This window comes from Telmatherina bonti (genome assembly GCF_933228915.1).
Source record: "Telmatherina bonti genome assembly, chromosome: 5".
NCBI classification, from domain to species: Eukaryota; Metazoa; Chordata; class Actinopteri; order Atheriniformes; family Telmatherinidae; genus Telmatherina; species Telmatherina bonti.
In genome coordinates, this window is record NC_136623.1 from 9,472,092 (window position 1) to 9,495,755 (window position 23,664).

The 23,664-nt window shown below is 45.1% G+C and overlaps 1 protein-coding gene across 2 annotated transcripts in view; it reads right to left on the minus strand.

Moving 5' to 3' along the window:
• Positions 1-19,189, minus strand: part of satb1b (SATB homeobox 1b) — a gene marked incomplete at both ends in the record, with an annotated part of 47,758 nt that extends 28,569 nt beyond the window's left edge. The window contains 7 exons of one of the 2 annotated variants that reach the window (XM_079241218.1): positions 376-872; positions 3,824-3,901; positions 4,948-5,059; positions 10,309-10,357; positions 14,449-14,575; positions 15,407-15,583; positions 18,976-19,189. In XM_079241218.1, the coding sequence (XP_079097344.1) occupies positions 376-872; positions 3,824-3,901; positions 4,948-5,059; positions 10,309-10,357; positions 14,449-14,575; positions 15,407-15,583; positions 18,976-19,189 (1,254 nt within the window). Of the gene's footprint in view, positions 1-375; positions 873-3,823; positions 3,902-4,947; positions 5,060-10,233; positions 10,358-14,448; positions 14,576-15,406; positions 15,584-18,975 lie in introns of both variants that reach the window. The other variant, XM_079241217.1, reaches the window with a different exon arrangement.
• Between the last annotated feature and the right edge of the window lie 4,475 nt (positions 19,190-23,664).

A 23,664-nucleotide genomic window follows, 5' to 3' on the forward strand; every position in this document is an offset into this window, starting at 1 on the left:
GGAAGAAAATGCTTTAAATATACAAAAGCAAATAATGTTGACTGAGAAAGGAATGATGATGGAGTCAATAATAAAGGTCAATCCAATTGATCCGCATTATTATCTAATGTGATTCAGTCTGAGATGTCCTGATCTCAGTCTGCAGCCAAGGGGGAGATTTCCCTAAGAGATTATAACTTCCTTTTCTTTTCTTTCTTCTTATTGTTGGTGCTTTAAGTCGAGAAGCAACCCTAATTTTCTCCCTTTGCTTTACTCCCAGTTTTGTGCTGGGTTAAGTCGCCCCCTTTCTGTTGGTCATTTAGCCTTAAAAGAGAGCCCAACTGGAGGGGCTACACAGCCTGGGTAGAGGTCTGGGGACTGGGACAACGTCCTCACCTGGGTTCTGTTGAAGGCCACTCTGGCAAAGACGGCCTGCGAGATGCCGGCCCGCTTCAGCTCGTCCCTCACCCACTGGTAGATTTCAGAGGAAACCTCCGTGTTGGAGGCCACCTGCGACTCCAGCGGCTTGGTGTGGGAGCTGCGGTTGACAGGCGGGTGGTTGAGGTACTGCTGCGACAAGGACTGCTGCGCCAGCAGCCGGTTCACTGCATACTGCTGGTTGAGGATCTGTGCCATCACGAGCTGCTGGTTGACCAGCTGGGGGCTGATGGGGGTGGACACCAAGCCCGGGTGGTGCAAACTGGGAAGCTGAGGCTGCCGGCCGCCGGCCTGGCCACCGTGCGGCGGCGGAGCGTGAGGAAGAGGCGGCACCGGAGAGGACGGGGTCTGCTCTGCCGTGCTGCCAGGGATGGGCTGCTGCTGGGAGAAACCCAGGTGGTTGTGGTTGTGGTTGGAGCCAGGAGGGGACAGATCAGACAGGCCGTCCATCTCCGCTGCAGACAGAGAGAGGCGCACAAATCAATACGGATTCTCTTTTACAATCAATTACTTATTACAGAAAACACCAGAAAGAAACGCAGAAAAATACGATTATTTTTAGGCAGAAAAAAAGAGGAAAAATCGTTGGATTTCATTCATCCAATCATAAACATCAGTTTAATGCGACCATAAGCCAAGTCTCCAGTCAGAAGACGTAAAACAGAGCTGGTCTGTTTGGGATCAAACTCTTGCCTCGGGTGGATCTTTGCCTGTCAGCTAACATTCCTGTTTACTCTCTGCAGGGAGGGAACACATTTCTGCAACCAGTGAGGCTTCCAGACCAGATCAAGGAAACCAAATTATTATCAAAAAGTTACTGGATTGTGGTGTCTTTCCCATAACCAGTGCCCTTCGGAGTCCTCTTCCTCCCTGACTGGATATGACACAGCTAATCAGCCGGCGAGTGGTCGAGCAACAAAAAATAAGAAAAACGAAGAAGATGGAAACGCAGATAAAAGAGCTTCATTGTGTTTGACCTGTGTCTTCCACAAGCCATGCCTTCAAAATTAACTTCAGAATGTCTGTGGCCTCGTGTGGAAAAGAAAAACATTTTGCACAGACACTGGAGTGTGTGTGTGTCTGTAGGTGCAGGACTAATGTGTGTGTGTGGGTGTCCACAAAGGCAGAAGCAATACTGCTAAATCTGATTCCCTCTTTGCATCCTTAATTCTAAAATAAGGAACACACGCTGGCCAATATGACATTTTTAGGGGAGGATGGTTTAAATATAAATGTGAAGAAGTGGACGAAGACAGAAGCAGCACACATCGGAGCGTATAGGAACTACCTTGTCCCTACACGGTACCGGTTTGGCTCAAACACCATAAAAAACGAAAAGGAAAAAAAAAAAAAAAGTCAGCGTGCGATCATTTAATGGCATTTCGGTGATGTTGGTGATGTCTCTCGCTTTGGGAATCCTTAAGTCCTATAATGGCTGCTGGGGAATATTTTAAGACAGGTTTAAATTATGAGCTTAGAGGATGAAAACAACTATTTAACATTCAAAGTACTACCCACAAAGAAGTGAATGAGCAGTTGGAACGGCTGAATGTTCTCAGGTTGCTGCTTCTCTTTAATGCTGGGGTTTGGTTTTCTTTTTGCATATGCTGCGCCGCATTAGTGAGGGGGCAGCGTTTAAGAATTCATCCCAAACTGCAACATGAACAGCTCAGAAGTGGGCTGCGGCCTCCACATCCTGGTGTTGAGGGGAAAGGATGAAGACAGGGGGGGTCTTCAACCAGATGAATTTACCGTCAGATGAAAGATTAAAAGGATGAATGTTTTCCAAAAATATCGACAATAATCTTGTGTATGAGCCGTCTGCTTTGGCTTTTTCTTTAACTGTCTACGCGCACAACACACCCGGCTAAGATGAGTGTGTTTGTCATGATGTGGACTGGAGGGGTGGAGATGACAAAAAATAAATAAATTTTAAAAAAAATCCTGGTAATAATCACATCTCTGCTTCTAATCCCTGGCATTCCCTGGCTCTGGCGGTGTGGCGTGCCTATTCACTCATATGCGAATGTGTGAGTGTGTGTGTGCATATGCTTGCTCATACAGACTGCTGGGGGGCATACTCACAACACACAAACACAGAGGCACATGGAGGCATTTCCATGCAAATTGAAAAGAGAAGGGGTGACAGAAGAGCATGGCAGACCCTGGGAGAAAAAGGCTGCCACAGAAGCGGGAGTCCTCGTGTGGAATCCTGCCACAAAAGAGCCCCGGATTAAACACACAATGGGAATGGGATGTGGGCTGCGGGAGGGAGGGACTGAGTGTGTGTGTGTGTGTGTGTGTTTCTGAATGTGTCTGAGAGAGAGAGGGATGAAAAAGAGACATTGACCCAACTCTCGCTCCTACGTTCACCTCCCTGCACAAGTCAAAAGCAGCCCTGCCACACCCGCTGGCTGCTGGGAACACTTCAGCTGAGGAAGCTGCCAGTACCTGCCGTCAGGTACTTACTCCCCGTCACTTCAGGCTCTCGCAGCTTGTAAAACGCAGCGCGGTGACGTAAACCTCGACAATCATGAGATGCTACAGCCAAACACAAAGGGATGGCCGTGCTACTCCTTCCTCCTGCCTTGGTATGTGGCACATCTCCTCTGTTTTCCTCTGCAGACAGCAGCTCATCATGAAGAGGTTGGGGGGGGTGTTGCCACGAGCCTGTGGTGGGCACCTCAGGCTTCTGTGCCAAGGTTGTTGTATCTGAGGTTTGGCCAACAAGGCATGTGGCTACTAGAGTTTGTGTGAATGCAAGCAAGTACATCTTGAGATGTTATCGCTGCTTCTGTGTACAAATGCAGGCGGTGAGGCGCTTATCAGGACTTCATGTACCCAAGACAATGAGGCGGAAACATTAAGGTGAAAAGTTAAGCATTTCATGCGTCTTTAAAGTTAAGATTAGTGGCTTCATATCGGCATCGAAGCAGAGAAAAGACTCTTCCTGAACAGCATGAAACTTTTCTCCCCTCACTCATCTACATGACCGTGTAACACACAACGCTGCTCAGGTGGATAGTTTACCCCAAAACTAGGAATAAGACGAGATCTGCTGAAAGTTTTGTGACCAATCAGAGCAAAGAGAAGACTTTTGCCTTAAATAGACAGGAGCTAAACAGAGCTTTAAGAAGCACAAGCTGAGAAAAATAGGACGAGGAAGCAGCTAATTCCAATCAAACCAATCTAAACTTCCCATTTCTGATCACTTTAAAATGAGTTTAAATTGTTTTATATCAAACATAAAGATTATAGTTGAGCTTTAGTTGAGCTTTAGTTCAGCAAGCGACTCAGAGGCACCATTAAATGTGGCCTCTGTTGCAGTGGAGGTTACCTGTCCACAAAATCAACGCACACCCATCTTTATACGTGTGTTTGTGTGTGTGCCCATGTTGTAACATACCTAGTGCATTGGCACGCGGGCTGTCGCGGAGGACACACGTCCCCAGGTAGCCCTCCAGCTGGGAGGGTTGGCGCATGCCTGCACAGTCAGATGGCAGGGCACGCACATGCGCACACACGCAAACACATTCACGCACAGACACACAGCACACAGTGTAGAGTCGTGAGGAAAGAAACACAGGAGGTTAAGGCTTTCTGCAGATTGACTCTCCCACTCCAGCTACGCAGGAATAAAACATCAGCATGGCTAAAAAAAAAAATGCCCGACTGGCAGCTGAACATTAAACCAGACAGAAAAACGTGTAGGAGTATGCAAGAGAATACACAAGTACTGCAGGTCTGAAGTAACTCGTGTTGTCGCTTTAACAGCGTAAAAGATAAGATGTGATCACAACGCGCTATTTGCATGGAGGCTGTGAAAACATTTTGATATAGTATCTCCTCTGTCATCGCTGTGGAGCAGTAGCACGCTGGCAAAGAAAAAAAAGAAAAGATTCAGTTCAACAGATTGCTAAAACTAATATCTCAACGCTGCGTTGCCTTGTGAGTCTCTAAACACAGAGCCGTTCTGCTTAATCAAAAGACGGGAAAAATACATCGGAATTCCATCTCCAGCCTGGGTGCTCCTGGTATTATACAGCGTAACCCCATTTCCTGGCGGGTCAGAGGAGATATTTTTGAGATGATATAAAGCAATGCATTGGTGGAGGGTAGATAAGGAAATTTAATAGAATCTGAGACGAGGCAACGGCCAGTTAAAGCCGTCGCTGCCTTTGGTTGAGGGAAAAACTAAAGAGTTAAACCCACACACACACATGCAGGCAAAAACGAGAAAAATGAAGTCAGAGGCCTCAGTTTGGCTCTGGCAGTACTCTTAGTTCAGGCAATCATGGATGATTCAAAGATAACAGCAGGTTCAACTGCACAGAGTAATCTGGAATTATTAGATAACGAGATAAAAATGTATTCGTGCTGCACGCAGCGGCGGAAGACAAAGAGTCGGCTGGTTGGGGCACATATTGTAATGATGACTGGTGTGAATGTGTAACTGTGTGTGTGTGTGTGTGAGAGCAAAGAGACAAAAAAGTGTGAGCACCATACTTTGCGCCCCTCCGTTTTGCTTACCCATCATATCTTTTGTCTTCTTGAAATGTTTATACCAGCGCCCAAATTCCTGACACTTCGCCGCCGACACATTTGCATAGTAAGTGCTGTTCACAATGGAGGAAATCATACTCTGAAAGAGAGAGATTGATTGAGGAGAGAGAGGGAGAGAGACTTTAGATTCCCATTGAGGGACATGCAAACATAATATAAACGCTTGTGAAACATGCAGCTTGTCAAAACAAATAATAAAAAATAAGGGTATGGTAAAGCCCGGTATCCAAAACAACCCAAAAGCATAGAAGGCATGCAGAATTTTAGGATCTTAAAAAATAAAAAAGAAAGAAATGACAAGATTTTATCTCATCTTTTTATCAAATGCCTTTGAGTTTGTGTGGTTTTCTGTCAGAGTGGGTGTTTTAGTGCAAACTTCTGTCTTTCTAATAACAGCAAGAGGCAGGAGAGATGTTTACCTTCAGCAGGAAAGGAGGAAAGCAGCTGTGGAGTTGGGCAGTGTAAACACATAATCTTTATATTTTTCAGCTTTTTATTCTCACAATCTGTTTGATACAACTTCAAGAAGATTGGGGGGGGGGGGGGGGCGGGGGCGCGGTGAACAAGCATGTCGTTCTGATGCTCCAAACTCTCCCTATGCAGTCGGCTCTTTGCCCTCTCTACATTTACTTCGACTGTTTTCCCCTCACCTGGGTAAAAAAAAAAACAAAAAAAAACAAAGCGCTGTTTTGCTCCCCCCCCATTCAGTTTCATTAAAATGAATGTTTTAACACCTTGCCAGCCTCCGGGTGAATACCGAGGTTGGTGCAGGAGAAATTGTTTTTGATTGTTATAAATATTCAAAAGAACCAAACCATCTGTTTTCAAATTATAGGTATGCCATCTTTATCATTTTCTATAATATATGCAGCTGAAGGATGGTGGTGGTGGTGGGGGGGGGGGGCCTTCTGGCAGAGTAGCATGGCAGCACAAATAAAAGTGCTTTGGGATGATTCTGGTTCTCCGGCTGCGGCTTCGCTGCACAAAAGGAGGGTAAAAGGTGACAGCTGTACCATCAGACGGGTCGGTCCGACTCTGAACTCCTGACCTCTTCATTAAAGCTGCACGCACATCAAACAGGCCGCCGCTCGCTGCCAACACCATAAAAACTTGAAAAAGATGCTCATATGCAGGCAGGAGGAAGATGAACCCAAGTATTTCACATGAAAAGTTTCGGACTTATGGGCCACATCGTGCAGAGACAACAGCAGCGTTTAACACAGAGGAAGAGCTCGTCTAAACCCAACCGGTTAACAAACAGCTCGGCCTCCACATACCTGCTAACACCATGTGGAGTCAGAAGTGCTCGCCTTTTGTCACACACACTCAGCTGCTTCTGTTTTTCCCCCAGAATAAAAAAAAAAAAAAGGCCAGCTGAGGAGAGTCACATTGGTGACTGCAGCTGGGTGTGAATCTGTGCCAACCAAGCTGCGGTGCATCATCCCGTCATGATGAGAAACGGGGGGGTAAAGAGGTCTGCAGTTGGACTTGCACAGTGTAACAAAGCAGCCTTTTATAGATATATTGAAAAGCCTTCATTGAATAAAAACCCTGATGGAGTTCAGGTTAGGGTTAGGAAGTCAGAATTAGCCTTTTAATGGGAGAATGCATGAAGCAGTTCCTTCTCTCGGGTTTACGCAAGATTGTTCTTATGGACTATTAACTCCTAGTTCACCCTGGCGTGCTCTTTAAATGTCTGTTCCTGTCTGTAACGTATGACGTGTCAAAGCCACAACCACTGCAATTCCATTTGATCCATTTCCTTGCAAAAAAACCAGACAATTTGGGATGTTAATTTGCAGATTTGGCAGCAAAACACAGATCTAGTAGCCGATTCCCGACCCAAAGATCCATCTGAGAGTCGTTGGCTCAAAGTGAGAAGACTTCTCCTTTAAGTTGGCGGGTGGGTGGGATAATGAACTCCTCTCCTCCAGCCTGCCATGTTTTATTTACAGTATATCTGGGCTACGGTGGCTCCAGGCAACAAACAAGAGGCCTGCAGATCTCGTCTCACTCCCTCTTCCTCCGCCATCTTTGACACAGATGTTCTAATAAACGCTCCTCATTAATCAGCCCTCTCCCTCAATACATCACTCTACCTCTCACAGGGGGCCCTGCCTGTATGTGTGAGGGGAAACAATACACACACACAGACACACACACACACCTATTTTCCCTCTCTCCCCGCTGCTCTGTCACACACACATGCATACGCACTAAGTGAAATCAAGCAGATAACCAGAGCCTCTGCTTCCACTGTGGAGCCAGCAGGAGGGCTGAGCTCGGGTTTGTCAACAGGTAGTAAGACGATGACTGCGTGTATCTCTGAATGTGTGTGTGTGTGCACACGGACCCTTTAAGTGATAGCCATCTGCAGCACAGAGAGCTTATCAGCAAGACCAGGAAGTGGCACTGGGCTGCTATCGGTCCCCAACATCTACTCTACTCCCCAACATGGGAGACAGGAAGAGAAGAGTGTGCGTGTGCGTTTCTCTGTGTGTGTGAGTGCAAGCTGTGCAGTGAGTAGGTACTGTAGGTGCACACACACACACACACACACACACACACCCCTGCAGACAAACGTACACACATTCCAACTTAGCCTGATGTCTTGAATCAGCTGGGGGAAAAGCGGATCCTATTTGTGAAACTGTGCCTCGCCTCTCGCCAACATCTAGCAGAGCTCAATTATGGCACATATCCACCCCCCCCATCCCAAACTATTCACCCCAACACACACGTACATCTACACACACACAGACACACACACACACTGGCAACCAGGTTGTGCCTGTGGCAGCCGAGGTGGTGAAGGTCTGCAAAGATGGCATTTTGATGACTATTTGCTGCTACACCATGCAGCAGCTGGTGCATCGGGGGGGCGTCTGAGTGAGAGGGAGCAGGGGGGGGGGGGAGGCGGTGGGGGCAACGGGGAAAGGTGCTGGTGGGGGTCTTGTTTGTTGCTGGTGTCTGGTGAGAGGTTGGGAAGCGTGGTGGAAACCTCGGCAGCAGAAAGAAAGAATTAAAAAGCCTGATTGGTGGATAAGTTCCGATTTGCTGACGCTGATGTGTGTGTGTGTGTGTGTGTTATTAACTGTGAACGCTGAAGAGCGTGTGTGTGTGTGTGTGTGTGCGTGTGTGTGCAGGTCAGAATTAGTTCCTCCTGCAGACTGACAATGGCCATGAGTGAATGTGTTCTGTCCTGCTGCCATTTGTAGGGCAAACACACAAAGCGTGACTCCCCGCTACAACAGAATCAAACTAAATGTTTGACACGGCGCCGGACAAAAGACGCATTTCACAAACGAGCCCCCCCCGCTGTATTCTTTTCTCTGTTCTCCTCCTTCTCTAGCTGCTTGGAGCCCAGCTCAGAGGCGGAAGAATTCGCTTTCGCTTCCTCAGTGGCTGCGAATCATCTATTAACCTCTCTGTTCGCTGTGGGATTACACAGCAGAACATCCAGAGAACACTAATCCAAAATAACAAAAAAAAAAAAAAAGGTGCCAATCTTCTTCTGCCTCCTGCTACGCCCCTTTCTCCTCCCACTGGCTGCACTTTTAGGGGGGAAGTCAGAGGGAGGGGGTCAGTTTGTCTTAGCAACGTGTTGACAAGCAGGTTTATGTGGAGCAAACCGCCGTTCTGCGAGCGAAGCAAACCTCGCCATCGGCCATCTTTCAGCGCGGCAGATACTCAGGCTGTGACGATACGCTTTAGTCTCGATTTGATTTTTTGGGTGCCGATTCGATTTGAATTTCTTCAATATTGCTATTTTTTTTATAGATCAAAAACCAATAAAAATGTATAAAACTTTTTTTTTTGCTCGTCATTTTTCATGATTTCAATTAAACAACACAGTCGCCTAAAACTGTGAAGCAAAAAAAGAAAATCCCGATTTTCGATTTTTCGATCCGGTTTTCTAGCAGATCCAGATGCTATAAAACACAGAAAAGCTGCTTCAAGTCAGAAACTGGAGTGGTGTGTCTGAGATCGCAGTGGGAAGTTTACACACACCAACAACGGAAGTTATTGTTTCTCTACGGACGAGACCATCTTTCATCTTCCAAAGGAAAGAAAAAAAAAAGCGTCAATCTTCCAATTAAATTTGAGACGAGTGTGTATGTCAGTACCGCAAATGTGTGTCTGAGGCAGACTGAGTGTGCTTTGTGTGTTAAATCCTCTGAGCTAGTGTGTGCTCTCCGCTGAGCCGTCTTCACATATGGACCGTAAACAGGGTGATTACCAGACCGGGCTGGGCTCCGCCTGAACGCCACCCAGGGACTCTTTACATCATCAGTGCACTGCTCATGCCCAGCTAAACACACACACACACTGAGAGCAGACACTTGCTTGTCCAAGTACACACACACACACACACACACACACACACACACACACACACACACACAGCACAAACGAGGGTCTCCAGGTGACCATACGGTGGCCTGGGAGGAGAGCTGGCTTCAAACTGAAGGCACTTATGGACATGCTTGGATGTACGAACACATAAAACACAACTAGCATTCACACACATACATCCTTGACATTTCACCAGCATACTCAAGCACACACATATCTTGTTGAAGTGTAACTTACACACACACACACACACATTATTGGGCACTGCGAGAGATATACTGCCTTTTCATTCCATTCACTCCCGAGCTGCCGCGATGATATACAGACTGCGCTGCCTGCTAATGCCATATCTGCTTTCTACTGAAGCTCCCAGCCGACTAAAACAACACAAAATATAACACCTAACATGAGAACGTGCCGTTTTCCAGCCTGATGCAGCGAAACGCTGAGAATGAACCGAATCAGAGAAGGAGCAACAACAAAAAAACAAACCAATCCGGATCGTTCTGGGTTCCGTCCAATGTTTATCTAACAATAACCATATGTTCAAGAACACCTCTGCTTTTTGGCTGCCATTGCATGTGCATGTGTGTGTGTGTGTGTGTGTGTGTGTTTGTTGTGGGCGACGACACAACAAAAGAGAAAAAAAAAAAAAAAAATCTTGCGGCAAACAAATGACAATAGCCATTGACTTGGAATTTCTATGCCAATTCTCTTTCCCACTTGATCAACCTCAGGGCATTTGATAAGCGAAGGATAAAAGACGGAGGTGATGGAGATAGGGGTGTGTGTACTGGTGTGTGGTTATGGTAGCGGGGGGGGGGGGGAGGTTGAGTTTTAATCTGTTTTCTTAATTTTTTTTCCCTTCTTTTGAATAGACAGTTTGGGCTTCAGCACCTGTGATAAAGGACATTCTTTAGCCAGAGAGCTCTGATTCATGTCTTTGAGTAACTCCTTGAGGGCGTTTCTTACTGTAGAGTGGCTCCATTGCTCTGGCGGCAGGTCCTCCAGCTTAGGACAACTGCGAAGACAGAGGTGACACACAGGCATGGAGAAGGAAAGACGGACACAGGGTAGGTCATGAGAAACAGCGAACAGTGTTTCTATTCATGCACACAAGAAATAACCTTCAATCTTCAGCAGGTTTATATCATTTCACAAAAAGATCAGAATAACTTCTAATTTAAACATTTATTTCATGTGTGATCATGTTTAATTAGCTACTAAAGACAACCACAACGTTGACTGTGTTTGTTAAAAGTCAAGTGTAAGGTAAACATTTCATCAACTTATAACTAAACAGCCAACAAGATCCTGGACTGTAAAAGCTCCCACAGCGACTGGAAACTGGCTGTGAGAGGTTCAACCTCTCCACACCAGCACATCCACCCCAAACCAGCAGCTTTCATTTTATTTTATTGCATGACAAAACACACAAGTCCCAAACTAAACACAGAACAATGTTATTTATTAGTTCTGAGTGTGTGTGTTGCTCTTTTTGTGCAGTGTATAGTATCTAGAAAGCAAACGTCTGTGTCCAGAGTTCCTGGTTTTTAAAGAAGGTGAATTTCTAAATGTCAACCGAAGCTGAATCATTCAAGTCTTTGCAAACCATTTAGGTGCTCATTTTAACGAGACTACGAGTTAAAAAGCTTCTGGAAATCACTTTTTGTGCCTTGCAAAGAGATTTTTATATCTGTTTATGAACTTATTTACACTTGGCCTAAACAACAAGGTTAAAGCTACTGACTAAATGTAGAACAACAGTCTGAGGATTATACCACATAAACCAATGTGAAAACTAAATATACATTTTTTTTTTTTTTATCATGAAATAACTTGTCAAGTGTTTTTTCCTCTGATTCTTCCAAGAATCCAGCACTCCAAACCCCAAACATGCATCTAAAAAGTGAACCTAGATGGTTAATAATTCCTAATCAGTAATATTGTTTAATTTTCTGTTGATGGGCTGATCGTTCCTCCACTGAGCGCAGCTACAAAACCGGCCTTTTGGGAGCAAATTATTCTCCCTAAAAACAAAGATGCGAAGCCTGTGTGCAGTACTGGTGGAACCCTGTTTGAACCACATTTATTGATGAATTGAACTAAGATGAGACGGGCGAAGCAGCACAGACAAGACGGGAGAAAGCGCTGCGTGCACACAGGGCCCCTGCTCGCTTTTCCTGCTGCAAGCGTCCCTCCAAGACAGACAGATTTCATTTGGCGCATCAAGCAGATGCATCTGGAGATTGCTCCGTCTCTCTCCATCTCTGCCTCCCTCTCCTCCCTTTCAGATTCTCCCTCTCTCCCTCTTTCTCTCTCTCCTGATTGTTCTGATTAGTTAATTACTTTATACAACACATCTGCTGGATTGATGCATGAATTATACATCAGCTGCATGTGGCGACTATTATTTCGTGTTACTTCTACCTTTCTGGCTCGTTGTGCTCGGCGAAACAATTTAAGGTCTTACTCGTGGGTTTCTGAAGCAATCGGGGTCGGTGTGTGTGTGGGGGGGGGTGACCATATGCAGCAAAGATGACTGTATCTGAAACAGGCTAGCTGTGCCTTGAGCTGGTGGAAGAACAACATGCTGCAGGCACCCAGCTCCACCTGAGCATCAGCAACGTCTGGAGTTTAAGAATAAGAACCATATTCAGATGGTTGGTGTAAGAGAACCTGGCTCCAACCCTCCACATGTGCATGACACATGTTTGCTGCTATATATGACACTTATCACTAAATCATTTCTGATCAAAGCTGGCTTTAAGTTAGAGAAAGGAGACGAGTGTGCGAGCGTACGAGACGATGTTTGCACGACGGACCACAAACCCGTCCTTTGATGTGCTGGAAATATTACGAGCAGGGAGAAAAAGGAGGAGGATGGAGGAGACAAGGATGCGTGCATTGGTCCAGGCCACAACATCTGCTAGTGAGAGAACACACAGACTCGTACATGCACACTCTTCATCATGCCAACAACGGATTTTCCAGAACACCTTAAACTGCTCCAGCAGCTAGAAAGCCTCCGGGGAGAAAGGAGAGTGAATGGGGGGGGGGGGGGGGGGTAAGAGACAGGCAGAGAGAGAGAGAGACAGAGAGACAGCTATCCGTGCATTCAGAGGCTGGCAAGCTGGAAATAAACACAACCTTCTGTGTTCTGGCTGGTGGTCGTGTTCACATCAGTCGGTGCATGTGTGAGTGCTTGACTGGTGAAGGTGGGAGGTGGTGGGAGACAGAAGGAGAGAGGAAGAAGAGGCAGAGCGAGGTAGAGGGAGAGTAGAAACAGCTCTCCAGAGGGTTGCAGAACACTGGGTTAGCATGCAGCTGGCACGAGCCTCCACACCAGTGCCAGTCGGCTGTGTGTGTGTGTGTGTGTGTGTGTCCATACGGGCCTGTCTGTGTGCAGGACTATGAATGTGTGTGTGCTCTAGTTATGTGTATAAATACAACAAAGCCTTAGCATACAATCCGGTGAGCGACGGCAGAAGCATCCCGACCAGGAGGAAGAGGTTGGACTTAAAACATCCAGGTTTATTCATGGACGTATTTCAGGTGAACAACCTTGTGTTCATCTGCTGGAAATCCTTCCTAGCAACACAGATACAAACAAGCTTTTTTCTTTATTAAAACCGCTCGGGTTCAATCACTGCCGCTTTATTATCATATTTCATTTTACCAATCTCCAACGTAAAATATCAGTCTTATCTGCAAACAAGTTAATATCACTTAGAAGTTAAATATAGAAGAGAGCAGGAGCTAAATCCGCTCCATCATGACCGTGGAAACTGGATTGTTAGCAACGAGGGGAGATGGAAGGATGGTTTAGCTATCTGCACTCCCATCTCTTAATGGGAAAATTGACAAATAAAACAGTTTCTGTGTTTCATTGGCATCATCGGATGGAGGAAGTTTTCATTATTCAAATGGGGTTTTTCCTCCCGCTCCGCTTCCTGGGAGCGGTCAGTCTGTTGTGGGTGTGAGTGATATGCTATTCTCAGTATCAAACGCGCAGATTGGCACCTTCCTCTGGGCAAACAGTACGTGCTGTGTGTGTTACTGCTCTAATCAGGGATTAATGTGACTCTACAGTTTATGCATTTAAAAAGGAACTTGTGTGTTTTGTTCAGAAAAAAAAAACAAAAAACTGAGGCATGAGGTTGTGGATTCAGCTGTTATATAAACGGCCTGACTCCAAAAAAAAAAAAAAAGGTCATACACACTAATATTCTGCTTTGATTACAGCAGCGATCGCGGTGGCATGGCTTGATAAGCTTTTGCAATGTCACAAGACTCATTTCCACCCAGTGGTGCATTAATCTTCATCCAGGATCTTGTATTGATGACGGGGGAGTTAAAACCCTTTTTCAGCACATCCCAAAAAATCTCATTAGGGTTCAGGTGTCATGCTCCCTTGACCCCTCCCTCTGAGGAGTCAAGGTATGAAGGCTGCATCACTTCCTCTTCCTCTCTCCTAACACTGATCTCTCTGGAATGGGTAAATCAGGACTCATCAGACCACATGACCCTCTTCTAGCTCCAGAGTCTGATCTTTATGCTCCCCAGCAAACTGAAGGCTTTTTCTTCAGCTACCCTCACTGATTTGTGGTTTTTCTTCTGACTACACAGCTGTTCAGTTTCCCTTTGCATCATGCATGTGGAAATATGCCGACTTTCACTATTAAACGGAGATCAACTTGTGATCTCTGGTTGATTTCAACCGAACACTTCAGAGATCACCGCTCAGGATGTTTTTACGACCATGTTTCTTCCTGGAAGGCGATGGTTTCCCAAAGTCCTTCCAGTTATTAACAACGCGCTGGCCAGTTCTTAACCTAATTTTATTCGTTTCTGTCATTTCCAAACATTTTTTCTCTACTTGATGCCGGTAATTTGACCCTTCCTGAACAGACTAAGATCTTTTCCACGACCACAGGACATGTTTGTCCCACATGGTTGTTTAGGAAACAAAAGCTCGGGTTGAATAATTTGTTGCCAGCTGAAAGATAACCAGTCATGCAGTAGTTCTCCTATCGGAGGTTTTACCTGTTTGCTTCCTGCTGACTGTTCTTTGGCCGGGCATTCATAAGATTTACCAATGCGTTTGCTTACCTGTGCAGCTGGATCTTTAGCGTGACCACGTGGTAGACGTCCTGCAGCATGTCGGCCACTGTGGCGTCCGGTGCGTCTGTCACGTAGGACAGGGGGACGGGGTTCCACTTCCCCACCTGAATCATACCTGTAGAAATAGCAGGCGCGTATACATGTAAATGCGGCCACACTTAGGATTAATAACAGATGTGGATGCAAGAACAAGTACATCTGAGCATCTGAGCTCGCTGTCACTGCTTAATTTAAAACGGTAACACATGTGCAGTGTGAATAACACCATGTGTAGGCACCCAGGAAGCATCTTGGTGCCATAAACACTCCTCATTTCTCTTTATTTGTTGCTGAAATCACAACAACCGTGCGAGAATTTCTCCTGACACCGTCTCAAAACCAGCGTCAGCCCACACAACAGGATGTGAGAAGGAGGACTGCTTCTGGGAGAGGTGGACTTAGATATGCATGTGTGTGTATACGTGTGTGTGTGTAAGTGTGATGGACAGGCTGTAATAAATAAAAAAATAAAAATAAAAAAAATAAAAATAAAAAAAAAAAGAACGTGATGAAGCGCCGACAAACGACCAGCTTTGGTTTTTGTCTTTTAGTGCAATTAGCCGACCCTTTCCTCCACCTGCCTCACACACCTACACTGAGTGTGTGTATACAATTATACGCAGCGTAAGTGTGTGTGTGCAAAGTACATAAAGGTGCATGTAAACATTTTAAAGGGAAAATCTTCCCATCTCCTGCTACTGAGCATACATCTGTGTGGTGTAACTCTCAGCAGACTGGAGCATCTCCAGCCTGGGATCCGTGTCAGGGTGTGTTACTGTGCCTTTCAGATCTGCTGCTGGGAGGCTCGAATGGCCTCTGAGTGTAAGAAAACGCTGCAGACAAGACGTTAAGCAGCACGAAGAGAGAAGAATGAAAGAAAAGTGGGCCAATGAGAGCGAGCGGTTACCTTTGGCCTGGGCTGCCGAGCTGTGGGAGTAGCCCAGTGACAGGAGGGCCATCTCGATGAGCTGGTTGAAGAGCATGTCCTTACGCACCAGGACAAACTCGGCGTGTTCCTCCTTGCTGTCGAAGTCCATGGGGTTCTCGTAGTGCTCCACCACGCAGAACACAGGCAGCATGTTGCCTGACGACACAGAGACACAGGTGAGGACTGAAATTTCACATTTCTTCACATGTAAACTCTGACCTTCAGTTTTCTGTTTGCAGGGGGGGGGGGGGGGGGGGATAAAGCTGCTCGATTATGACCAAAATTATAATCACGATTATTTTGACTGAAATTGAGATCTTGATTATTTAACACAATTAGCCAGTATTTATAAACAACGCTGCGCGTCGTGGTGTTCTAGTCTCCGTGTCGTGCATTATAACCGTCTAATGTTTAATCCACTTTTACCGCTTATATAGGAACTATTTTATGTTGGCCTGGATGTACATTTTATACCACACAACCGCTGTCAGGCTACAGCGCGTTTCTCTCATTCACCTGTTAAAATACAGCTGATCTGAACCAGCTGATTAACACGTTGCTATGGTAACGCCCTAACGGAGGGATATTACAGTGTTTAACTCCCCGAACTATGTATAGGAAAATAATGCAGCCAGTTGTCACTGACAATGGTATAAACTATGTTCAGGTGAACTTCCACAACCTACTGCAGTTATTCTACATCGACCTGCAGCCGGAGCCGACTGAGACTGGCCGCCTGGGAGTGCTTTAGGACGGGAGAGGCTCCCGCTGCTCCTTCCTTACAGTAACTGCAGAACAATATGTGCCTTCAAGTCAGTCGCCAAAACACCAGAAAAGTCTCTAATAACTCCAGTAAAAGTTGATAGATTTGTCGCTTTTAACAAAAAAAGTCTCCAAATTTAGCGAGAAATTCGCCAAGTTGGCAACAGTGTCTGAATGAAAGCAAAGCGGCTGTGGGAGGAGTTTACAGCACAGCGCTGCAACGCCAGAGACGCTCGATTAGCAGCTGAAGACAGCAGGAGAGGAAACTGCAGAGAGAAAAATAATCACACCCTTTTATTTTTATCATGGTTGAAAACCCAGATCGTAGTTGAGATTAAAATCCAATTAATCGCCCAGCCCTAGGTTAGGGTTAATGTTTAGACCTGATGAAGAAGTCAGACTGAGTGTTAAGGGGATTTTAGGGGTCTGATTTAACTGTTGCTGGATGGAGGAGGAGTTTCAGTCGGACACTCTCCATTCTTTAAACCTTTACCTTTTTGTCCTAACACCGAGCTCTCACATTAAGTCGAAGGATTTAATTTCACACTGGTGTTAAATTTAAGGTAACGTGTTGCTTTCTATGTTAAATGTGAGCCGTACACACATAACAGCATTATAACCTTCAGGTTAAAACTAAAGTCCAACTTGGCTCTCCTCCGTTTGGCACAATGTCGGCTTTATTCAAAGTCAAGGTGCTGAAATCAGATTTGCCTCGTCCTACACTTGCCAAGCCAAAATCATCTTCCCATGATGCAGCACTTCAAATCCTGACAAGCTCTGCAGCCTGACGTTCACCAGTCTGTGTCAACAGAGGCTCTGCTGTTGGGTGCACTGAACAATCCTCGTCCAAAGACTAAATGTTCAACTGTGCAAATAGCTTTTCTGTCCAAACAACGTCCCTGCAATTTAAGAAAGTTCGAGGAAAAACTAAAACTTTGGAAGTTTCTCTCTGTGTTAAAAAACAAAAGAGGGTGAAATTCCCATTCCAGTGTTAATGAGGAGGTTAGGAGATGTCCCGTTGCTCTACGTGTCACCAGGACAGATTTCAGCGTGTTTATCGTCCCTGCGATCAAAAATGATCCACATTGTAAAATGATCAGATCCCAGGCATTCCAGAAGATGCGCACAGCTCTGGTAAAACAATCAATAAGCCGACAAATGCGATGGAATGTGCTGAAAGAGCTGCTTTTCTCCTCCCCTGATTTTAATAGATAAAGATCTAACAATAAAGACTGCTGTGTAGGTTCATTTGGGGGGGATCAATACTGGCTTTGTTTCCAGAGAGCCCAGAGAGGGCTGCGGTAAATATTGTTTCGGGCTCGGACACAATGCCCAGTGTGGGTACTCGGCGGCAGACCGCCCGCCTCCCTCGCCTGCTTCGCCCTTTACTAACCTAAACCGGCTGATTGACGAGTGGGAGAGGCGGGGGAGGCGTGGAGGGCAGAAACGTGGTAGCAGGCCAAGAGAAGCGGAGATGATGAAGGTGAGAAATTAGGCTCTCTCTCATCTGGAGCGCAACACGTAGGTAAAACATGGCAAGCACGAGAAACGGCCCATCTGAGGACACTTTCAGCCACATTCCAAGAGTTTCTGCGTTCTTGTCGGCCAAACGAAATCAAACAGTCGAGCCTGAGCAGCCAAGTGTTATTATGACTCCAGAAACTGCAAGTTTTGAGACCGATTTCTAATAAGAACAAAAAAAACAACAACAAAACATAATCATAAAAAAGTTGGACAGCTTTTGTTTTTCATAAGAAGACAGCGGCTAAATCAAAAAGCTATGTCAGGCTCGCTTCAAACAGAAACGGCTCTTTAAGGACCCAAAGTTTCCCGTCAGAGCAGGAGGGCTGCAGTTGGAGCGGTGACACAGCGCCGTGCTGCACGACACACTGCTCCTCTTTTAGCTTTTGTCTGGGCAAATAAGTGGGAGTGTGTGCGCAGTATGCGCGTGTGTGAGCTGAGATGACTAAAGAAGCATTGTGAAAAGGTTTAAGAGTTTTGGAGAGCGTGCAGGGTTGGTGGTGGGTGGAAGATGGTTTGGGTGTGTGTGTGTGTGTGTGTGAGAAAGGAGCAATTTAAACTGCATTTAAATTGCCTTCCTCTGTTTACATGGATTACTTCTCTCTTGTGCGGGCACAAACACACATAAAACTTTGACGGCGTTTGTTTCATTTAGCCCATGCAGGTTAGTGCCGTAAATAACCATTTCTTTGCTTATTTGCAAAGTCTGATTCATCTATGAAGCATGCAAGTCATGAGAAGTTACACTTTTAATGATCAATTCATCTCCAAAAGATTCTTCATGAAACATTTTGTTGAAAAAGTTTGATAAGAAGTTGAGAATGGCAGCATGATTTAATATTTAACAACTGCTTAAAATCTCAAATCGTTTAGTTTTCATACATAAGATAAAAAAAACTTAATTTTCTTGGCAAGTTATTAATTTTTTTTATCAACTAACTGATTAGTTAAACTGCGATGGACTGGCGAGCTGTCCAGGGTGTGCCCTGCCTGTCGCCCAAAGCCGGCTGGGATAGGCTCCAGCTTCCCCGCGACCCTGAATTGGAATAAGCGGTTCGGAAAATGAATGAATGAATGAATGATTAGTTAAAGTGCTTGTGAGTTTACAATGACATGAAAACCGCTTTCATATTTAATTTGCTGGACATAATTTGGATTATTAGCATTAAATCAAACTAAATGTTTAATAAAATCTATTTTATTTGCATGGACTAAAGGATTAATTTACTAATTGTTCCCCCTCAAACACAAACCCTCCCTCCTACCTCTCTTGTGGCAGGTCTTCAGCAGGTGGCCGGCGGGTTTGTAAGGGACCCCGGCTAGTTTGGCCCCGGTGCTGCCCAGCCTGGCCCGGCCCAGAGGGCTGCCGTTCTGCTCCAGCCGGGGCAGCTTGGCCGGCGGGGCCTTGGCCTCTGCCATGCTGTTGACCATCTCAGAGTTCTCCTTGCCCAAACACGTCTCGCTGAGATGTTCCATCATTCTCAGCACCTCGGCTCACTATCACCTGGAGAGGCACAAACACAATGATTCAGCTGCCAGCGAGTGTGTGTTATGAGTGTGTGTGTAGCATTCAAACATACAGCTGAAAAATGATACGAGTCGAGGAGTGAACACTAAATCTTTTGTGTTTATACTACGGACATGTGAAGACGTGAAGGGACGTTTTTAGAGCGAAATATGTGCTTCCAGTAATGGAGACTTCTGAGAACAAACCCATCATGGCAGTCGTGTCAATTCGCCTCAGTTATTACAAGTCAGGCCACAGTGACGTTATTGTTTCACTGTAATGTTCCAGTTTTTTTTTCCAACACATGTATTATGTATGGATGTCCCACTAGAGTTCCCATGCGAGAACTGGGAAAACAAGCCCTGGTTTTTAAGTGCAAACTCATTCATTTGGTGGGAGATTCCACTTGAATGAATACAGAGCGGTTCGAGAGGCAAGGTTTCGTCGCGGTGCCTTCACAGCGAGGGGGGAAATAACGTAACTCGGTCTGTGAGTCACTTTGTGTGGCTTCACATTCATGACGCAGCTCGGAGAGGGAAAGGAGGCGACAGGCCTGCCTTGTCGTTCTGTTGTTGTGACTGACACGCGCACAACTTACATGACTTTACAGGTGTGAACTTTATTTTTAGCTTTTGCATGTGCGGCCCAGTTTTCATAGCAGGCGGTAAGTTTTGCAGCTTCAGGAAGGAGGGGAAAAGCAGCTTGAGGAAACTCCAAAACAGGCAGATGCTGACTCATGAGGGTAGTCATCAAAAGTTAAAGTGGGAAAGAAGCGATATGGGAGGAACAGGCAGGAAAGGTGGAGGAGGAGGAGGGGGGGGCGCTGCATCAACTACAGGTGCTTCAGTGCAGAGATGCATAAAAAAAACCAGACAAATTCACAGCAATAATACAGAACAAGTTTAAGTACTGATCAATAAAGGTAAAAATCTAATGGTGCATGCTGGTTAATGGGTGCTGATGGACGTGAACTGGAATGCTGTAGTCAAAGAGTGAAAAGGGCAAAATCATCCACCCCTACTAAAGATCATGAACTCCTCCATTCATAGCAAGCAATGAGGCAACTAATTCCCCATAAATAGGGGGGCCAAAGGAATCCAGACCCGGATGGAGTCTGGATCCAGGTCAGGATTTTTAAATGACCTTAAAACACACAAAAAAAAATTACAGAGTAATATTTAAAATGGATTTTTTTAAAAAAAGAGGAGGATAAGTTGAGTTTAAGAAGCCTACAAACCAACCTGAACCGCAGCACTTCAGCACTGGGGAGCATATAACACCGCCTGGGAAGCTCGTCCTTTGCAACTTTGGCCAGGATAAAATAGATCTTTACAAAAACAACAACAAAAAAAGAAGAAATCTCTTTTAAAAAAAACAAAAAAAACCAAAAAAAAAAAACTCCTGGTGTCGCTCTTACGTATGCATGGCAGTAATGACACACAAATTTAATATATATATATATATGTATATTAAAAATAAAAATATTGCTGCTGGAGCAGATGCTCTCTCCTGCTCTGCTCGGCGGCGGACTGGAACAGCAAGCCGGGTCTGAGCGAGGGACGGCAGGGTCGAGGTGGACCGCGGAACGCGAACATCGGTGAAGCGGATTGTGATGTGTCTGTGCGCGCGTGCAAGCTCTACCGTTACCTAATTCCGTCCAACTGAAGGAACATAACCGTTAAAGCGGTTAGTCGCGTGCATCCGTTACAAGTGAAAGGCGACTTCGGCTTTTTTAGTTCGCAGCACAACATCCAAAGCAGCGAGCAGGCAGGCAGCCGTACGGGAACAGTCAGCAGCCGCCTCGGACACAGTTGTACTGACAACAACCGTCGCCGAGACTCCCCCTTCAAAAAACCAAAAAATTATAAACCCTGTCGCTGTGTTTGTTCACGGAAAGACTAACGACCAGAAAAAATAGCCGAACCTCGGCTTAGCTAAGATGTGACTGTCGGTGGAGTGAGGGAGAAAAATAATAACAAGAACCGGCTGTGTGCTCCTGCCATGGAGGCGATGTGGAAACGATATGCGGACAGTCGAAACAGGTTCGCAAAATGAAACAAGGAGAAGGGGGTCAAAAAGTGCGGTTTAGTTTCCGATGTCGAGGTGGAATAAGGCTTCCTGTGGGTGCATAAGAGAGCTGCCAGCGATAGTAATAGTAGGAGGCGTCCTGTTGGATGGGGATTGGCGTCCGGACGGAGCTCCTCTTTCTTTCTATCTCCCTCTCTGTCTCTCCCCCTCTCACTCCGTCTCTCCCTCTCTGTCCCCATTAAATTATTAGTTGTATTGACTCATCACTCCCCCCTCTCCTCTCCTCGCTGCTGGTGCTGCCTGCGCTTTCCCTTTCTCCTCCTCAGTTCAAATGGCGTGGCCGTGGGGGTAAAAAAAACAAAACAAAACGGGTGGGAGAGTGATAGAAGAAAGACAGGAGGTGAGGAGCTGTGACACGGACGGAAATAATCCCTCTCTGTGAGAGTAAAACAGTGGGAAAGTCCTGGCGGAGACGAATTAAAGTAGAGAAAAGTGATTGTGGTGAAGAAAACGCGCACGCGCGCCCATACATACACACGAACAGGCGCGCGCGCACAAACACCCTAACGGTCGTGCGATTTCCGGCTGTGCGCGCAGGAATTTTTAATCAGCTTGATTAGAGTGAGGCGGTCCTGCATTTATTACTGGGCAACACGCGGATGCTCAAACACGCGCGCACACAACCGATACGTTAATTAATGATATATATATATATATATACTAAAAATGATATATATATATATATATATATATATATATATATATATATATATATATATATATATATATATATATATATATATATATATATATAGTTTTATTGTTTATTTTTCTGAGTTTTCATTTGGCTCGTTTTTATTAAATATAACTTTTTTTTTTTGTCTGAAAGTAGCCCAAAGTAAGGTGAACTATTTGACCTCCACTCAGCGTGGAAGAGAAGAAGCTAAGTGCTAAAGTTGGAGAAAACTCCTTCTGAGTCTCTTTTCTAAACTTTAAAACTTTATACAAAGCAAATTACTTTTTAAATACAACACTATATAAGCATCATTTTGTATTTGAACTATGAAATATTATACTAATGAAAATGACAGGCTATGAGAAAAGCAATTTACACATTGCATTACTAAAATAATACATAGTAGCAATAGAATATATTTATGATGTGTGGGAAATCACAGCATTTAGTGCTGATATTTATTACATGATAAGAAAGGTGTTATTATAGTCTAGTTTTAAACTATATGCTAGCCCGTATGTTTATCTTTATCCTCCTGACTTTGTTGTCTATTTCTGTCTTTACTGATGGTCATATAGAAAAAATATTAAGTTAGACCTCTATAGCACAAATAGAAAACACATGTCTTAACTCAAAGATGACATTTCCCATCTCAAGACGTTGCTCCTGCCCTTTTGTGACGCGTGTTGTTCCCTCAGAAACTTTACAAGAGCTGCAAACTGTACTGGATGATGTCAAAGCAGATTATTCCAAAAATATTAGACAAGCTAATCTCTGTTGATGTTGTCAACAAAACCCTGAACTGTCGAAGGGGTTGGAGGGGAGAGGAACAGAACGTCCAGAGGGCAGCCCGGTGATGTTAACCTATTATTTTGTAATTATTTCATGAGCTGGTATTCTACATGGAAAATAACAAAAACTTAAACAAGATAATCTGTTGAAATTGTCAACACAGAAGCAGAGGTGCTGTTTGTGTGCAACTGTAAGGTAGGCTAATAATAACAGCAAAGGCCATCTTATTGGTGGACACATGCACCTGAAGGTAACAGCTGTCTTCTTTCTGCTTCTGGCTTTTCATATTTTAGGTCCTGTGAGGAGCCAGAGGGGGGAGCGTTTGAGGCAAAGTTCACCCCGAAGAGCACAGGGGAGCTGATATTTAACACGTCTAAAATACCGTGGAGCAGGAGAGCAGTGAAAGGTAACAAAAGACAAGAAATATCAATATATCCCACAGATTAAGAACCAAACTAGGTTTCTTTTTGCTCTTTCTAAATGGCATGTTTTAAAAAAAAAAAAAAAAAAAAGAAAGAAACAAAACAAGGCTCCAACACTGGGCCAAATCTTACATCAAAGCAAAATGAAAAAACAAAAAGAAAATTCTGTCCAGGTTGTGTAAGAACAAAAACAGGAAACCAATAGAAAACAGGAAGCGTGTACACCTATCGCAGCGCCGGAGCCACAGGTTGCGAGCCGAGCGTGGAGGTCAGGCATGTGTGAAACACTACTTAACACCCCGTGCTTGCTAATAAATCTTTGCAGGGCACATAAAGCTCATCTTTGCACACAACACCGAAAATAAACCGACTCAAACGAAGCCGTCTATTTTTCACAAACAACACGGCTCGGCACATGTGAGCCTCTCAGCTCGGCTCCAACGAAGAAGAAACGTAACAAAACAGCTGT